General features: G+C 35.3%; 1 protein-coding gene across 2 annotated transcripts in view; it reads right to left on the bottom strand.

Annotated features, from left to right (window-relative positions):
* Positions 1–1909: 1909 nt before the first annotated feature.
* Positions 1910–20717, bottom strand: part of LOC140668615 (uncharacterized) — a 117392-nt gene continuing 98584 nt past the window's right edge. For both annotated transcript variants that reach the window (XM_072897788.1, XM_072897789.1), the window contains exons 5-12: positions 20527–20697; positions 17690–17828; positions 16096–16313; positions 13690–14012; positions 11540–13078; positions 10800–10959; positions 10550–10718; positions 1910–10190 (exon numbers count right to left, since the gene is read on the bottom strand). In XM_072897788.1, coding sequence (XP_072753889.1) covers positions 10004–10190; positions 10550–10718; positions 10800–10959; positions 11540–13078; positions 13690–14012; positions 16096–16313; positions 17690–17828; positions 20527–20697 — 2906 coding nt within the window. In that variant the 3' untranslated portion in view covers positions 1910–10003. The remainder of the gene's footprint in view (positions 10191–10549; positions 10719–10799; positions 10960–11539; positions 13079–13689; positions 14013–16095; positions 16314–17689; positions 17829–20526; positions 20698–20717) is intronic.

The raw sequence follows: 20717 nt of genomic DNA, 5'->3' as shown, positions 1-20717 counted from the left end.
AATCTAATCAAGTTTGCATCCGTCAAACGCTGCATTATCGTCATCATCTGTTTTTGAGCAGATAGATAATATTCTCTAAAATAGATGATTACGAGAATGCAAGATTTGATAAATACAAATTTGATTAGATTATTTACTATTAGATTATTTATTTATATATCAACGCTCATTAAAATTAACTGTCACATTCACGGTCACATCAATAATTGTATTTATCTCCCTTGAAACTATCTCCTATCGAATCTCAGGGCGGACGACGAACGAGCCGAAGAGAAGTCCATGAACGTGTGGACGATGGGCAGCATCCATTAATCGAATTAATATAATCTGGACGAGCGGTTAGATGGGCACGAAACGGCCGTGATGACGTCCGGGCTTTACAGCTTAGGCCTCGCGCGGATTAAAACTTGAAAACGCTATCATTGACACCGCTGACCGATCGCGATATCCTCTTCCCGCCCTTGCTTGCGAGATCCGGATTCTTACGGCCTCCTTCCGTTTCTACGGATCGATCCTTTCATGCAACTTCCGTCGCGCAGAAATCGTGTGACGGTCTGACCGTGGATAATGGTTGGTCCGACCATATGGATACGCGCCATAAAAAAAGACCATTGCAAGATCTTGCACAATCTGTCTTCCCATCTTTCAAAATTTATTTCATGAATGGAAAGTCTCTTGGCAAACATTCGAAAGTATATTGGCAAAAACGACTTAAAGGTTTCAGATTAGATTGCAAAAATATATAAATGTGCAACAAAGCTAATCGTAATATTCTCAGTTTCTTTCGAATGGATTTAACTTTGATGGAAAAATTTAAGAGATTTGTTTGATAACGAACAATCGATTTTTTAATCAATAAAAGTATCGAGACTTTGTTATGCTCGACATTTCAATATTTTCTGAATAATTAATGACAAAAAATATTGAAAACGAAACAATACAAATATTCTTTTGAAGTATCCGACGAACTTGAGAACGAAGTGTAGGAACAATAGAGATTCGTGAATTCCTTACACGAGTTCCCACGGAAATTCCGAGGTAACGCAGTAGAAGATGAACGATTCATCTTCCTCGGTTGATTAACGTATGTATACGATTGCTCCTTTTTTCTCTAAGTGACGCACGATTGGCGGCTTTTCTGAAACCATCTGTAGCTGGGGCAAGTCATCTTGCGTAATCCTCAGGAACGAGCGAGGTTCGTGCCGATCTTCACGATTCTAGGATTAACCCCATGTAAAGTCGAAGAATTTATGACGCCCGAATGCAGGCTACATGCGAATATTCCTCGAACGACGGTCACCCCTTTTTTAGGTCGAGCTAATTTATGCCTAAAAAAACGTCGAAGCTAATAAAAAGATGACGCACACACCAGGCATCTTGAGACAATTTATCTTTATCATTTTTTAAATATATCGGTAATTTTCCTAAACATCTTATTGAATAAGTATGAGAGATATTCATATCTCAATAAATATTATAAAATATATGTACTTTTAAGTAGTCATTTTGTAATTTTTATTACGATTAATCTGCGATAAAGAAATATGTTATTTCATTTTATCAAACTACAGAGTTATATCTTTTTGCAGCTCAATGCTATTAGTAGCGTTGCATTAAACTAAAAATGACATTGATACAAATAATATAAGAATTGTAGAGAAAAAGATAATTTTCAAAATTATCTGGAACATTTTACACTTGACGCTCAGTTGTATAAATAATTTTGTTGCAATTTATCTGCAAAAGATGTTAATGTTTCGACATTTCCGTTAAAAAAAATCTCTGTAAAAAATCTATTCGAGATATTTTTAAGACAGAAAAAAAACCATCAAATATCGAGCATTACGTTTCTTTTTAATAAGGAATAAAAAAAAATTTGGAGAGAGACGATAAGGAAACATCCGACAGGTTTGATCAAATAATTTATTAAACGTTCGCCATTTTATAGTAATTTACAATGTTACAAGACAACGACGTGCGCCCACCACGTCGTTCACGGTTTCTGCGCTTGGTCGCGAGATATTTACGTCGGTTGTCTGTGAAAAACACATTGCGGTTCTAAAACACGGATACGCAGCGGGGACGAGCGAACGCGCGATAAAGAAAAAGGAAAATCCGGTCGAATACGCGGAGACAATGCGTGCGCGATAATAATGATAACGTAGTTTTTTTTTTCTTTCTTTCGTCTCGTGAAAGAAAACGAGAGGAGCGAATTATCGCTTCACATGCGTGCTCGTCCACGCCGCGATCCGTTCGTGTCACTTAATTCCCAGTTTTCTTTTTTTTTTCACTCTACGAAGCTTACAAATTACGTCTAAAAGTAGTATAGTATTTGTACGAAATATACCGTTGAAAGTAACGCGTGACACCTCGAGGAAGCACTCGACTGCCGGTGAAACGTGTTTCGCTGTTTACGTGTGAGAGAAACGCGTGGTCGCGCAAAACGACTAAACAACAGTGGAACTCACCGAAACTTCCACAGAGAAGTGGCATTGCCACTTATTTTATTTTATTTTTTTTTCGTACGTGATGGGTGAGTTGCGTTATAAATTAGTTCGCGTCCGCGAAAGCGAAAATGCGCGAAGACTGTCAAGCTATTTGGTTACAAACGCGATGCTTACTTGTCATTCAATTTTGAAACTAAATTATATATGACATTTGAAGAATGAAACACGTCTCAATTTACAGTATTTTACAACCAACTTTTGGATATTACCTTGAGAGAGTAGAGTATTATTATATTCAAAGGAAATTACATTAAAATAGTCATCGACTTTTTTGCCAATTTATTCGTAGTCATTACTAAACATATGTTAAAAAGATTAATATTGCAGTTTTATATTTATTTTAATTTTTTTCAGAGCTGCAACTGTAATTGGTTCAGGACAATGAAAGCGACAAATACGATTGACGCATGTTAATGTTTGCTCTCTATGAAAACTTTCTTTTCGATTCGCAAATTATTATTAGGAATAAAAATTTTATTGAAATTATCCAGAATTATTTGTCATTTTTAATTAAACATAGAGTTTCCACATTTTTTTCAATCTACAAATTGTTTCCTCAATATGGAATTGATTGCTATTTTCCGAATAAAAATATCAAAGCAGTTTTATTATTATTTACGATTTATGAGTATATTTTTTAAATTTCTTCATAGAGAACGAAAGTGATTAATTTTTTAAAAATGTGTTTCTTGTCGCCAATACGCTTGACATCATCGCGATCTCCACTCGAAGAAACGTGCTAATTATGTCTACGAGTCGTGTCGTGTCGCTTCGCAATAATTATAGATACAGACAGCGCGGCTTAGGAACGATCCTACGGATCGCGAGGCAATTTATTCGCTAATATGTAGATGCACACCCGTTTCGATAAAAAGAAAGAAAAAACCACAGACGGTAAAACGATCGCAAAAAGAGTTTCCTAGGAATGCTCTCTGGCACTTGTATTATCTTCTTGTTCCCTGTCCTCCACAGAAGTATCACGTATTGCTCTGTACCGTACGTGTAAACTGTATGCGTGTCAGTGTTACATGCGTGTATACTTGTCATGTAAGAGTTCATATATGTATGTATATGTATGTGTGTGTGTGTGTAGGTATGTGTGTGTATGCCGTATTTATAATTATTCATTTTCTCTCAATCATATACATATATATTTTTTATTCTAATTACCTAAATATATATATATATATTTATATATATATACTTTGTCATATATATATTATTTATATACCTTTATCTCTCGGCTTTCGTGTAGAAATAATACCTCTTTCTTTCTTTTTATTGTATTTGTATGCTCGTGTGTGGCGTTGCCGTTCAGTTTGCCGTTCGCATTTGTCCAAACGAGCGATTTCTAATCGGTACTAATTTTGAGAAAATATTTGACGCCGTAGAGTTTTTTTTTAGCGCGTAAAGATAAAAAAAAGGAACAGGATTCTTCGTATGAAAAACATGTTTAATAAACGTCTTTCGTCTAACTCGCAAAAGCTCTGAATGCAGAAACAGATTCGTAAAGAAAAAAAAAGATTTACATCGTTCATCCGGCATATAAGATTCGTTTTCGCAAATCTTATAGAAATTCTGAAATGCTTAACATAAATGTATAGATAGCGGTTCTAAAATAAAATTACATACACATTAAATAAGAATCAAACAAAATAGAATATCTTATCCTTGTTGTAATCCACGATTTCTTAAACCAAAAGATAACATTATCGCAAATAATTGACGGAAATAAATTAATTTATAGTACTTTGGCTTTTTCGCGATATAAGAGGCGTGTATATGAATAGAGAGTAAATTCTTTATCATATAGGGAGACACAATCTTCCTTTTTCTTAATAATAATGACAATATAAATAGATATAGATTTTCGAAAATTGATGTTTTCGAACGTTTCGCGATTTCCAGAGTTCATACAATTAACACTACATACTTGACACATCTGTCTCGATACTGCGAAACCGTATCCATCCATTTATTGGTATAATTGGAATAGATACTTTAGTAAGACACTTGGTATAAATTAGATTTCTTGTTTATTTCTGTCTCAACAGTTCTCGACTCAAGACGCTCTGCAATGATTTACAAGCATGCAATTCCTAGACGTGCCTCGCTTCTCCTGGAAACGCAAGCCGTCTGCGAGCCTTGCAAACTTTTCCCATATATTTAATACGATAATTGATATAGGGAGAGATAAGTATAATTATTCTAGCAACGAATATAAGTAGTACAATATGTGCTACGTTGAAAAATCGATCGCGCATAACTATGTAAGGAACTTATCATTTATACAAATGATAAGTGACATTTTTCCAAATGTGAGAATTTCTTGAAAAGATATTAAAGCAATTTTTTTTTGTTTTATTTTTGCCATTTAATCAACGATTGTGAGAGAATTATGTTTATTTAAACATGTACTTATTTAAATATGCAATCTAATAGATCTCATACAAAGCGTTATTAATTTAATTCATTTATTCTTTGGAAAATACTTTATAATAAACTAAAATATATATTTTGTATATAGATATACGTTTGTGAGCAATATTTTCAGCCCGTCTAAATAAGCTTAATATCAAGTTATTCCAAGCCAAGCAATAAAATTATGCAATGTATTTGCATTTACAAGTACATTGCAACTTTATTTGGTATTTCAAAGCATTTTTCGAAATAATAATGTTAAAAAAAATTATTAATGATAAATATACATTAATAACATTGATATTTGGAAAGCAATATAGATAAATAAAGAAATATGTCATAATATAATATAAATAAAAATCGCAACGCTATATATATAACATTATTTCCTCTGTAAAACATTCACTTAGCAACAAATTGCTGAACTTATACCTTGAAATATCAATACCAATCCATACCAATAATTCTAAATTTCGTGCTTATTCAAACCAAAGTAATCAATAATTCATGACCTCGACTATAATATATACATTCTCTTTTTTTCGCGATATAAAATATATTTATATAAATGAAAGAATTATGTAATGCAGAAGGAGGCATGTACAAGTCTCGCAGCAAACGAGAACGAGGCATCGCCTACGAGTACAATCGCGCATCTTTCTCTCTCTCTCTCTCACTCTCTCTCTCTCTCTCTCTCTCTCTCTCTCTCGCTTTCTCTCTCGGCTCTTCTGTTCCGACAAATAAACCAGAAGAAATCGAGCATCCGCACGGCAAACCGCGTAACGCCGCGCAATGAAAGTTCATCGGGTTGATCGTTCGTAAACAGCAGTCGCATTCTCGAGATCGGGCGATGATCGCGGTTCGCACGATACAGAATATATTAACAATTTTTTTTTCAACAATTGTTCAATCGGAATTGTCGCAAGTATCGTTTCCATTCTTGATTTGATACACGAATTAAATGGTATCATAATTATTCAATTTTTTACATTATTTGGGATTTTATCTTTTGCTGTTTCAGTATCTTTGCTCGTTGTATGGTGTCTGTAATTGACGGTATAACAAATATACATCAATACTTGTAATACATTGCGAATTATCCAATTATAATCCTTTTGTTTCTTTCAGACGATACGAAAATTTATAAAACATGTAACAATGCTTTACGACGTTTTTCAAACATGCTTGCATTATCTAGGTTGACTTTAATTTAACCAAGTAAAATTAATCTCTCGAAAAACTTATTTTCCGACTTTTCTACCAATTCTTTTTATAACAAAAAGAATTCTATCGTTAAATATAACACATAAATTTGAAAAAAAGATTAATATCTCAATAACATATAGGTGCAATAATAAGTAATAAAAAGTACATAACTTAATATTTCCTTCTCGTTATAATGCATTTTTATAATCGCCCATTATTTATTTCATAATAATAGATACATGGTGATCCCTTTATACCTTATTAATTAAGGATTAACACGACGAATATAATCGAGCGAATACTCAATATGAGTCAAATCATTCGTAATCACGCTCGCACGTTAATCGATATGGTATATCTCGAGCGCGACTTTCGCGCCCGATCTCGATGAGCGCGCACGATCGACACTTGTTGCATTTTGATTAAAGCGGATGCAAGGAGGGAGCGGGGCGGGCGGAGGTGGGTGGAGGCCGCGAACCTTGCGCACTTCCGCACCGAACTTTTACCAACGACTAAGGATGATCCACCCGCTCTCTCGCTTCTCGATGGAAAAAGTTTCGTCGGCTACGTAAAATGAACAGAGGATATGCATTGTGTGCAATGTTCCCATGTTAACCGTCGTTAGGTAAGTTCCTGAAAATTACATCCGCACCGGCTCGACAGAACCGCGCGCTTCTTTCCTTTCTTATCATCTTTCTTTTATTTATTTTTTTTTCAAGTATTATTACACGTACGAGATTTACACAGGCGCGCGCGGTTCACCTGTCTCGTTTCGACGATCTTCGGCTTCGTTCTGGCGACACGACACAGTCGCACACGTGTATTCGACTCACCCTTTCTCTCATTCTCTTTTTTTCTCGATATTTCTCCGACGAATATTTTACGGTTCCGTCTAAATCACTCCTCTTCTTCCACTTCCATTATTTATACCATCCTTTTCCCCGTAGAAAAACTCTCTTGCGCTTTCGCATCACTCTCTCGCTCTCGCACTCTCTTTTTCTCTCTCTCTCTCTCTCTCTCTCTCTCTCTCTCTCTCTCTCTCTCTCCTTCTCTTTTATCTCGCGTTTTTCTTTTGCGTGTTAAAAAAGAATATAAAACTATCTATAAAAAGATTACACAAAATTCCGGTGAATTACCGACAAGCGTCGCGATTCGTATATTCCCCTGGCGGAATCGGTATTGTTTCTTTGGAATTTCTTTCATGTTTAAATGTGTGAGAAGAGAACACCTATATCTCGCGATTTTTATGAATACGGAGGAAAGCAGAAATGTGTTGCGCGAAGATCCGGCGTGTTTTTTATTTCGCGGTACTCGATTGAAATGGTGTCTATCGAAACTTACACTTAATATTTACGATGTTTACGTAAGATTATAAATAACGATATCTTATATATCAAATACGTCGAGCACATCTCATCGAGTGTGTGCGTGTTATCCGGATACATTATGAGACACACATCGAATCGCAACAAAACAATTTTGCAAGTTAAAGAACATTTTGGTATCGCGAAACATGACCTCATCTCCATCTTCCTCTCTTTCTATCTTTCCATCATATTTTCAATTTACTCGCTTTGTTTAATAGTGCGCTGGCGTTCTTATCCATTTTCTTCTTTTTTTCTTTGCACGCACACATACACATACATAAACGCGCGCGCTCTCTCTTCTACTTGTATATTCCTCATTATTCTCTCTCTCGCAAAATAACTTAATATCTATGTCCAATATATTAGATATTAAATAATAACCATATCATCAATATATTAATTTTAAATAATATGATTTCCAACAAATCGCTTCCTACATTCAACAAATAAAATCAACATGATTCGAAGAATTCCCATTAAAAATAATTATTTACCGATGACCTTGTAAATTTTAGTACGTCGCGATAATATTAATGCTGCATACAAAAAGTTTCTCGTGATTTATGAATATATTGTATTTTTGGCATTCTTTCCCTCTTTCTCTCTCTCTCTCTTTCTTTCCTCTCTTTCTTTCTACCGCGAGTACTAACTAATCACTAATATGTGGATTCTTTATAAACCAAGATTACATATACCTAAGTTACAGGCGATAATATACAACTACTAATTCTCTCTCCTTATGGAATCATAAAAATCATTGTGAAACAAAATAGTAATCGTAAAAAAATAGATCAAAACTGCACATAAAAGCGACTCGCGGTGCGTGACAAGTCTAAAACATAAACGTCCCTGGCGATTAAATGTCTGTGCCTTCAGAATTCTTGGAAGGAGTCATCGTATTAAAAAAAAAGAGCAAACAAGGATCTCCTTGATAAGAACAGACGCAATGTACTACTTAGAAATGGCTCAAACCGCGATTTTTTTCTTGAAAAATGTTCGCTTGTTCATGTTACTAAATACATCAAAAATATTTTTTTATATCGATATTTTTTTTTTCAAGATTGGAATATAAGATCAAGCGTAACACTTGTTCCTACGTTAATAATAGATTTCTCAATATATTTGAAGATAAAGTTTTAAAACAAGACATTAAAAGATATTAAAAGATATATAGAAGAATATAAATGGCGATCCGTCATCTGCAAATATAATCTAATTCTTCGAATCGGATCGAGCCATTTCTAATCTTGAAAAAATATTTTGTCTTCTGCACTGTTATAAAAATGCATCTTTCTATTACAATGATTACGTTCACGAAGATGGCATATGTGCGCGAATCGGATATCGGGGAGAAATCGCATCCCCGAGACAGATGCAAACACACTATGGGAAAATGGAAGTGTAATGTCGCTTGATGTTCATTCCCATCGTACTAAGACGCTCATAAACACTCAATCGAGAGTTCGTTAGAGCATTTATACATACATATGTATCTCGCTGTTCGTGCTAAATAATTTCGCGATATTTTCGTCCCTGCTTTTGATTCCTTATCTTTGAAACTGTTCGTAGGTTCCCTTCAAGTTAAGGCGCCGTGACGTACGCTGGCGTGACGGCGTAACGCACAGCATTTGTACCTCCTATGTGAAAAATATCCATTTAAGTGTTGTGTAAAATGCTATCTCACAAAAAATATGATTCTCTCTATAAAATTGTCAAATCCCACTAACTTTCGCCTAGAAACAGCTTATACACATTATCGAAATTACGTTAACTCAGTATTCATGTCGGCGGTGAGCGGATAGCGTAAGCGCGATCGCGATCGAAGGTTCGCAGTCGTCTGCGAGAGGAACATGCGGATATATAATGCCACTCTTGGAGAAAATATTGTCCGGAACTTGCAATTGATCTATACATGTTTCGGCTCAAACGAGAGTGCGCTCGGCGCTTCTCGCACTCGATCCACCGACAGGAATTCAATGCAACGTCTATCACCAGAACTAATGAACGATTCATCATGATTTCTGTGGTATCGCAGATGAACAAGATAGAAAGACGGATTAATACAAGCGGCGATAAAAGTAACTATGATATATAATATATACGAGGTGTCATTTCATTTTGTCATACGTTTTCCTTGGTAACGTTATTAAGAATTTTTCTACGTTTAAGAATGAAAGAAAATCCGATTGTAGTTGAAACACTCGTATGAATCTACTTTTTTCACTTTCTCGCAATTATTTTTGGATAGAACCGAAAACAATTTCTCCACATAAAAGGCTATTCTTCTAGCAAATTGAACGCAAGTGGTGCAAAAAGTGCAAAGAGTAGAAGTGGTATCTAAGTAATTCAAAGACAATCGGATATCGTTATCGTATATATTACCCTATCCGAAATCAAGACAAATCGATCAAGTGCGACACAATTATGCTTGAAAGGAGACCTGCGGTCAGTTTCAATTGTGTGACTTAAGCTTTCTCGGTTTGCATCTTATAAGAATTCGAGTCATCCGGGATTCTTCACGAGCTTCTTCCCGCGATAGTCGTAAACACGTCGGCAGAAAAGCACCATGTCCGATGGTACTGGTATAGGCGGCTGCCGATTCTCTCGTGGATACACTTGGTCCCCTGGCGGAACTATCAAGCCAGGATTCTCTAAGCCCTCTTCGATCCTCCGTAAGTTTTTACGATACCTATCACATAAAAGCATCATCATGTGAAATGATGTAGATAAGCCGATGCTGTTGTTGCTTAGAGGGATAAAAAGTTACGTCTTTCAATTTTAACGCTTTGTGAACTTAGCGAACAATAAAAGTTTATACACAATATAACAACAAACTTTAATATTAGTTCGTTACAAGCTAGAGATTTGAACAGAATATACAAAAAAGTTTTTACATTAATTAATTATTTCACAATCAAGGTGTAAGAAAAATTTGCTTAATTATCCAATTTGTGACTGCGAAAAAAGTATCAAAAGCTTTTGTGAATCTAATTTATTAGTCAAACGTATTTGTATAACCAACTCTATCATCGTGATAGAGATACTCACCGACAATACTCGTTGAACGTTAAGATGTAACATTTGTCTTCTATGCAAGCGACGCTGTTTGCATCCCGATGACGCGAAGCAAATACCTCGTCCTCGCTGTCGTGCGGCGTTCGACCCTGTTCTGTGTGCTCAGGTCTGTAGTACCACAATAACGAGAACATCATCTCACCTAAGGAAAGCAGAATAAACGTGATATTACTCCGGAATCGAGACCAAAGAGGGAAGTGTTTTCGCGATCGAAGATATCTACCGTCGTCCGGATTTTCCCAAAGCGCGGCGATCTTCGCTACATACGGTAAATCGCCTTTCCGCGTACCGCTCTTCAGCAAAACGCAGTCCCGAGGTCGGAGTACGTCGCCGCTCTCATGACTCATACTCGCGTAACATCGCCGTATGGCTGTTTCCTCGTTCTACAAATGATACATTTCACAATCAATCAGATGCACCCTATTAACGAATCGACAACTAATCTAAAATCGGGCCAACCGTAGTGGCGGCTAACACTGTCACACGGCAATTAATCGGCGGAAAAAATTCCAAGTAAAACATGTAATCATTTACAGCGCGTTCAGATGTGTGCAATTATTTTTAAACCAGTTTATGCATATTTTTCTCAATTAAAGATTATTTTGTAAAATTTATAAACTTTTAAATCCACGACAAGAAAAAAAAATATATATATATCAACTGTATGAATTTGAATATATAATACACACGACAGTTATATAATTTCTCGCGATAACTTTTTTTTTTTCACGCATAAAGATAACTATACATTCAGTTTTTATACAGACTCTATTAATAATATTTTCTCAACTGTATCGATAAATGTGCCATCAATCGAAATCGTACGTAGTTATTGATAAAATTTTCTCTCTTTATCAATTTTCTTAATTTTATTGTTGCTATAAATACAGTGAGGATCTATTTCTTCAAACGATATCAAGGTCCGAATAAAATGTCCAGACCGAAAAATGTAATTATTCTTACCGTTAAATAAACTTTGGCTTCAAAGGGCTGCCCCTCCCAGCTCCACCCGTTGTTCCATTTCGGTTTCAGGAACGTTTTTCTCGTTAACGTCAGGCTCTCGTTTCCGATCGAGGAATTTTCCAGCTTGCAGCCCGATTTTTTAGCGTTCACCGTCTTTTTCGCGTTCTTTCGTTTCTTCTTAATTATCGCGGTCTTCTTCGGATCTTCGTTAACATCGCTCGCTTTGGTCTTGGACGCGATATCGCGCTTCTTCGAACCGTCTCTCGCTTTCGAATCTTGCGTCGTCCTAGATTTCGTGTCTTGGACTTTCGTCTCTGTGAAGTTTTTAGCAATCTTGCTCTTGCCCTTGATCTTAGCGTCCTGCGAAAGCTTGGATTTCAATTTCGCGTCCGTTTTATTTTTGGATTGAACACTGCTCTTCGAGACCGCCTTTGACACTTTCTCGATAATCTGATCCTTCACTTGATCGATCTTCTTCGCGATTCTCTTCACCGTTAATAATGATTCCTCTTTGACATTCTTCTTCTTCTTCTTTTCCACGCGTTCGCAGTTCTTATTTTTCCGATCCTTTCTCTGCGTCATCTGCAAACTCTGTTGTATCACATCGTCGATAGTCTCCATTATCGAAATATCACTGGCAGTTCGCTTCAAACAATTCATGACGCTATTACCCACGCTTTGCTTGCCGTTCTTCGCCTTCTTGGTCGCACTCTCGTTCGCGCTTGGCGTCTCTGCCTTGCGCTTTTGACCACGAGACCCTGCGTCTTTTTTCGCTTGCTTCTTCTTCGCAACATTCGTCTCAGGTTTGACGCTGTCAGTTTTATTCGACAACGATTCGATCGGCGCGATGACATTGGTAGGTAATCGCTCGTTGCTCGAATCCTGAGACGAGCCGACCGACAGGGCCCTCTTGCTTAGTTTCCTCTTTTTCCTGCTATCCGATAAACTGTCCAGCGAGAGCTTCCTCTTCGTCACCTTTTGGCACTTAAGCTGCTCCTCAACTTCGGCTTCGATCTCGGCTGCGACCACCGGTCCTTGCGTAATTTCCTCCTCCTCCTCTTCCTCTTCATCCTCCTTATCATCGACAGTCTCTTGCACGGTTGGCTCGTAATCAGGCTTCTTCCAATTCTCGTCACCGTCAATCACCACCACGTCCAGCTCCTCCTTCACATCGGGATCGCCGTCGAGCTTATCATCTAGCACGATGCCGGAATCCTTGTCCATCTCTAGTATAGCTATCTGGCCTTCCTTCATGCACTGTTCGCACTTCATGATGTCACATTTATAATCCGATTCGCATTTGACGACGTTGCAATTGGCGACACATGGCAGCCCATCAGCGATCTCCATGCTGCAGGATTCGCATTTCACATTGTTGTTTTCCAGTTTAAAATTGTGATACTTGCTGCTGGGACAACTTGCCGCCACCGACAGCTTCTCGGTGGGCGACAGTGTTTCCATCTTGACTTCGCAAGTAGACGTGCACGCGTTTTGACAACCACATTTCCTCAGCGTGTCTTCTGTACAATTTTTCTCATCCTGCGAAAGTGGCAAAAAGCAAATTTGCCGATTTCCATGTAATTCTGTCATTATTCGTATGTAATAAATTCATGAATTGTTGAGAAAAGCTCGCTCGAATCACTTTTATTGGATTATAATTCTTAATTGAATATTTAGCCATTATAAGATGACAAAATCGTAACATGAAAAAAATGTGACAATTTTTTTCAGTATAAATCAATTTTTTCAATTTAAAAACTGGCACATTATTTTCAATCCTTTCCAAGATGATTTTTCTTTTGCTAAAATTGTATCAATTAAATAGAACAGATTATAGAACTGTAAAATTTCAAAAACTCAGAAAACAATAAAAATTTTTGCTTGATTTCAAATAAAATTAAATTTTTAAGCTTTCAATTTGCAGCCATTATTATCAGGACATTTAATATCAAAATTTTAAATTGAAAAAATTTTTCTCGGCACAAGGAATATAAAATATTTGTCACCAGATATAATTTTCAACACTTCTATATATTTAAACGATTAAAATTTTATTTTTTCATTTATATATCTTGTCTCGGAATCGAGCAAAAATCAAGATGATTGATCGCGATCTTATGAATGTAAAATTCAAAGACACTACGACATACCTTACTCCTACAGTCTTGCTTCTGAAGGCGACTATGTCCACCGACTAGATTGTGCGACGGCGGCGGGACCGAAGGGGGTTGGTTCTGATTTAGGTTGCGATGAGTGTTGATTTGGACCCGATCCGTATCCCAGGCATTGGCACCGTGAGGGGGAGCTAGCCCGGCTAGCCCCCTCGCCGGCGAGGGCGGACCTACCAAAGCACTGGGTGGCAATGACAGACCGGGCCCCGATACCACTGGCGCTCCCTTACCATTACCAATAAGGGCCCCAGTATCCACGTTTTTTGGACACGATTGCATCGGGCATGGACAACCTTGAAAGGCTGCGAGATGAAAGAGTCGAGTGAATTCACATGGTATCGTTTCCATCAACTCGAGGAAATGCATGACAATTTAATCGAATAAAAAACAAACGTGAAATTTATTTAAATTCTTACAATTCAACTAAATTAACGTCGCCTCCCCCTTCAAAGAAAGATCCTTTTTGGCTTATATATTTATATTCTGAATAATATTATATTTAATATTATATTGCTTACTTTTAATAATAATAATTTTTATAATACACTGGACAACAAAATTATCGCAACAAAAATTTACACTAAAATTTTACATAACTTTAAATAGTCATAACTCCAAGAAAAATTGTTGTATTTGAAAAAAATTTTTTTTTATTTTGTAGCTTAAAACCTCTAGTTTAAAAAGCATTTGTCAGATTTTGAATTTTTCCTTCCCCCTTACCGCTATGTTCTCAAAGTAAGGATGTGTTTTGTCTTCACGAAATTGAGCTACCAAATAAAAAATTTTTTTTTCAAATACGAAAATTTTTCGTAGAGTTATAATTATTTAAAATTATATTATATTAACAAAGACTGTGCCGAAATATCGAATCGTTTCAGTGTAAATTTCACAAACACATTTTACAATATTTTCAAAAAATAATTTTTTTAATAAATTATCAATGAATACGAGAGTTGCTGCTTAATTAATAGTTATAAATTATCGGGATAACATTTGTGCGGAATAATATAAAGAAGTAGAAAATTAACAAGCACATAATTCAGCATACTGCGGGTGTCGCCAAGGTAAAAGAAAAAAATAAAATGTCCTAAAAGAGAAATACTCAGATAATTCCAACTTACAGCGAACACATGTATTATTAATCGTTTGTTCTTCGATAGAACAAATGGCACGACAATCAAGCAAAGCTGCGACTTTTCGAATTTTTTTTTTTCTCGCTGGTTTCATAGTAGGGAAAAACAAGAGATAACGCAGCAACTCTTGACCACGCACAAGCACGTTTGCACTGTTAGACATAGTTTCGTATACTGGACTAAAAATTAAAGAGAAGAACTAAAATGGTCGTGTCTATTGTATTGTTTCCGCTCTTTCCCGAACCTAAAACCTATCACACAATGCCACACAATAGGGAATAAGAACAGGGAATAACACAGGCAAGAAACAGAGAAAAAGTTCGTTTATTTTTTTCTTACCTGTGTTATTCTCTGTTCTTATTGCCTATTGCTTGGCATTTTGTGATAGGCTTAGCGGTTACACTCAAAGCTGTTCTTTATCCTTTTCCAAGGTCTCTAGATATCTATTGAGAAAGAACTACACGCAGGCAAGAAACTAGAATTTTTAAGATTTTTTAAATTCCTATTTTTTTAAATGTAATTCTAAAAGATCATGGTGCACTCAGAGTTATATTCATGTAGAAAAAGTTTAGAAATTTATAAACTTTTAGAAATCTCTAAATATATAAATACATATTTTGAAAATGGGATAAAATATTAATGTAGAGGAAAAAAAGTTTTTAAAATTACAATCTATTATCGTATTTAAACATTAAATAAGTCGTTAAAAATTTAGATAATAAAAATACATATTGTAAGAAAATTAAAAATTAATTTAGAGTGAACATCTAGTAAGAAACTTTTGAATTTTCTAGAAAAATATGTTGGAACGAATTTCAGAAATTCTTTATCAGATAAACGATTTAATCATTTAGTGATTAAATATCATGCAGCGCACATAATATTAATTTATTATCAGGACTTTTAATCTTACAGTGATAAGTTATTTACAATGAACTGAGATATAAATAATAAATATTCTTCTGAGCAAAAAATACATATATTTTCAAGAGAGAAATAGAGATAATAAATAATTATTTTTGCAGAATTATCAGACTTGCTCGTTTTCTTTTAGATTGCTTTTTAAAAAGGAAAAAAAAGTCAGTTCGTTATTATATATCAGAGATTTGTCAGCAGTTTTCTTTCGTATTAAATAAATTCCAGAAAAATCTCGATGAAAGAAAGCGAAAGAGAGCGAAAGAGAGAAAAAAGTGAAGTGGAACGTTTGAATTTTCTTCGCAGTTCAAGATCATACGCGCCAAATAATACTTACGGTCTACGAAAGGTCTTCCCTGAGAATGCAGATATGCTGGATTCGGAGGTGGTGGCGGATGGGGGGGCGGAGGGTAGGCCCCGTAATAGGGTGGCAGCGGATATTCACCGGGCGGTGGCGGAGGCTGATAATCAACGACTCCGGGGCCACCCCCGGCGGCCCCGCTGCCCGGCGGCGGTCCGCCACCCCCGCCGGACTCTTGATAGCCATAATATTGCCTGAAAAGATACCCTCTTTACGGAATGTACGCCGACAATCGAAGGACGAATATATACGACTGTCCCCGCGTCGGACATCCGGCCGCTCTTATCGGCCACCGTTCTTATTGTGCGTACAAGAGACGACGAGGAAAGAGTCGCCAGAAAAGTAACGTGAACGAAAGGAACATCTTACCAGAAACATCTCACTAAAAATTGCTTGCAACCATGGCAAGAATCTAAATTCCCATCGTCGGAAGAATTATTATTCAGGTCGCCCGTATATAATTTCTCTGACCGATTCTTTGATCAATTTAAAAAAATTTTCCTTTTAACAGTAACACAAGGGCGTTAATATTATCAAATTTATAAAAATTGAGAAAAAAGAATATATACATGTTTTAACAAATAGACTATTAAAACTGAATAATCCTCTTACATTCTTCGGATAATTTATGAAACTTAACATACCTTTAATTTGTCATTTAATCGTAAAAATGTAAAAAAAAATGTTTTTTTTATGATAATTATCGAATAAATTGAAAAATTATTACGTATCGATCACCTAAAATTCCGTAATATTGCGACAAAAAACTAAAGTTTGCCACGCTCTAGTTGCAACTTTCACTTCTTCATCGAAAACAAGATAACGATGATTTCAGAAAGTTAGCACCATCTGTGACCTAAATGCATTGCAATGTGACAGGATACGCTTTGTCACAGACTCGTTTGTTATCGAGATTACTGAACATTATATGACGACATCGAAAAAGATAATCCAATTACAAATTGCAATTCCTTTACATTTCCAGTAAGATAATTAATATGCTATCATATATTAACGTGTGTATGCTCATTTTATTTTATAATAATTTTAAAATAAATGTATTATATTATAAAAAATTAGAATTTTATACAATGTATCTCTGTTTTTGAATAAGCTAGCTTTCTGTTTCGTCAAATCTAATAGGAAACAAGCGATTAATCATACGTCTAAGCAAAACAATTTTCGCGCCACAAAACTATGTTTAAGGCAAGATATACGTGCTTAATTTATTATACACTAATGTTTGATAATCAACATATATAGATCACGCTATAAAACATTTATCAAATCAATGGATTCCAAGAAGTGAGTTATCGCGGCGGAAAGAAAGCGTATAGATGCTGTCCACTTTTCATCATGACATAACATATAATAAACGTTAAAATAACAATTATACGTAATAAATTATATAACAGTTAAAATTTTTAAACTTGAAGTGTCATTTAGTAGCAAACAAATTCTAGACAACGTTACGGAACGGCATACACGTGTTTCACAAGAAACACTCTATCTCTCGCCTCTTCTTATCCGTGTCATCATGCAAGGCGTCGAACGCGAATAAATCTCTTACCTTCTGTAGGTGGGCGGGTATTTGTAGTAATGCGGTGGATGAGCGTGAGGATGAGAATACGTCGGCGGATAACACAGATCCGGATATTGCGGCGGCGTGCCGTAGTACTGCGGGCAATACGTCCTATAAAAGCCGCCACCTGTAACAAACGATCGTTCATTCATTCTTGCGTACGTTCCGTGCAATCCGATAGTCGGTGAGTAAACTTCGGTTATTCGTTCGATAATTACACGCATCATTCTGTGAGCCTATTAAGGAACAATATTAACACTTACGGTACACACCTTACATTCCACAACACACGATACACAGAGGGTCGTTTGTTACCCCGATCGGTTTTTTTGCTGTAACTTTACTTAGAATTAATTTTTTGACATTAATTATACATGAATCGAAAGTTTAGACTTTAACGAGTGTGCTTATAAAAAATTGTATGGTGTGGGAGTTATAGTTTTCATGTGAGAAAGCCTAGAAGTAAGCATTCGGAATAACATCGAAAAAAATGTCATTTTTCATATTAAGAGTTTTATTATTCTATATCTTATTTAAACTTTTAGGAAAAACTTTAAAAACTTATAAATTTTATAAAAAAACTTTGAACAAATTTTTTAATTTTTTAAAAATCTATAAACATTTAGAAAAAATTTAAAAAATCCATAAACTACTTATATTTTGAAACAGTGAGTACACATGGGATATATAACTGCAGACTCTTGTAGACGCGTCACTCGAGTATATTTCCGTTAGATAGCGAAGTCTAAATTAATTTTTGTAAATGTACAGCATTAAAAAGAAAAATAATGGAGTCGAAATCTACCCCTGTGTACCGACCCCAAAACACACGATTAAATACGTTTTATTCGGTAGCTAGCAGCAAACTAACTATGGGACCTGCAGACTCTTGTAGGCGCGTCACTTGAGTATATTTCTGTTAGATAGCAAAGTTTAAATTAATTTTTGTAAATGTACAGCATTAAAAAGAAAAATAAAGGGGTCGAAATCTACCCCTGTGTACCGTAAGTATTATTATTTGCTAGAGAGAATATCCTCTCCGTACTATTAATGTTTAAAGTCTGCTCTAGACAATCTATATAATTTGCAATAAAATTTAAAACAATTCCATCTATAATTTTATATGTCGCTATATAATATATTATATAAATATCTCAAATATATGTGATTGTGTTGATGTATATATTTCAAATATGTATCTTATTTCTTCAAATATTCTGCATGTATTATAGATATTATAAATATATTTCTGTCTTGAATTATAGGTCGTCTAAAGCATATCATAGAAAATTTAAATCTTGAAGTAGAAGTAATGTTAAAAAATAATAAGCTCAAGCAAGTAACCGAGTTGATTTTTACTTAATAGAATAAGTAACTAAAATTGGTTTAATGCATTATATTTAATAATTTAAAGAATTTTCTCTCTAGAGAAGCTACATCTATCATTGGTCGGCTATCAGTAACATTATCGTGAAGACAATCTTTGTCTATGAACGTGCTACATTTCCAATCTCGATATAGCAGTTCAAGGTAGCGCTATATTTTATTGAAGATACTGATATCTCCATCCAATTAATTCGTGAGTGCTCGCGCTATTAGTCCTGCGCTCACGTCAATGCGCTCCATAATTTTAGAGTCGCTTATTATACGTTAATGTCTATAATATCGTAGCGCAACATACTATTTACGCGCACAAAAAAAAAACGCAAAAAAATATGCTGCCGGTTGGTTTTAATCTTAAACCGACGCGCCGTTTTTGTCCGACTTAAAAATGGCTAATGCACATAGTTTTTTGCATCTTGATGCAGGGTGCAGCTTTTACAGCACATTTACGATTCTTTGCCGAAATATAGAAAAAAATCTTTCATTAAAATCAAATGTAATCTCATTCGCTAGCAGAAAAATTTTCATAACTTTTAGCGATGTGACTCGTTTAAAAAGTTTACGTAAAAAGGAAAACTAAAAATTGTTGACGTAACGTGAAGCGCAAATAAAAAAAGAAATTAAAACACAGGAAAAAAAGAAACGAAATGGTTTTAAGCTGCACGTTTTCCATCACGCACTATTTTTATGCGTTGCAAGTTTAATATGCATCTGCGCGCGCAACCGTTAATGCATTTCTAACATAGATAATCACGCTATGTTGAACGTTACACGATAAAATCGTTAATGCAAATGCGAGATCTGACATATTCCCCTAGCGAGACACATTTGCCTGAGCGGCAAAATTTGCCTGATAAACCGAATTAGCGAAATCTATATGATATGTGAGATGTAGAGATTACTTTAACAATAAGACATACGCGAGTCATGTGATGTGGCTCGAATAATTTGTGGCATTTTTTAAAAATTTACTATGAGACGCGATTAGTATTCTTTTCAACATCAAAAACAGATTTTTGCAAAAACTAAATCCTATACAAAATTTAAAATTTCTCATCTTGACAAAGAATGCAACTTCTCAGTACCAAGTTAAAAATTTAAAAACTAAAATAATCTTAATTAAAATTAAAAATAGTAACTAAAAGCATTTTCTAATTCAAAGAAAAGCTTGATAATGAGGAAAATTATGTTAATACAAAAATATTTGTATGTGAATTAAAAAATTTCAATAATACTAAAATCCTTTAACTTAAATATATATTTTTTATTTTTTTAATTAAATTATATACAATTGAAATATATATATATATATATATATATATATATATTTCTATAAAAAATTTAAAAAATGATAAAAAAAAGAAAGAGTTTTCCTTCTCTCAACAATGATTTTAATGATTGTTATCGTATACGATATCGTGTATTAATTATCAGTAACATACCTGTACTGCTTGTGCCTCCAGAAGTCGTGGAAGTGGCGACCAGATCATCCGAACCCTCTGAATTTTGCGGAGGCGTGGGCGTCGGTTCCGGAGGTGGACCCTTAACGGGTGGTAAGGTCGGTGGTGGTGGTGGTGGATGCTGTATCAGTGGACCAGCCGGCTGATAATACCCTGTGAACAAAAGAGCAAGG

Source organism: Anoplolepis gracilipes, chromosome 8 (genome assembly GCF_047496725.1).
Source record: "Anoplolepis gracilipes chromosome 8, ASM4749672v1, whole genome shotgun sequence".
NCBI classification, from domain to species: domain Eukaryota; kingdom Metazoa; phylum Arthropoda; class Insecta; order Hymenoptera; family Formicidae; genus Anoplolepis; species Anoplolepis gracilipes.
The sequence above is the reverse complement of the archived record's forward strand: the minus strand, read 5'-3'. Positions and strand labels throughout refer to the sequence as shown.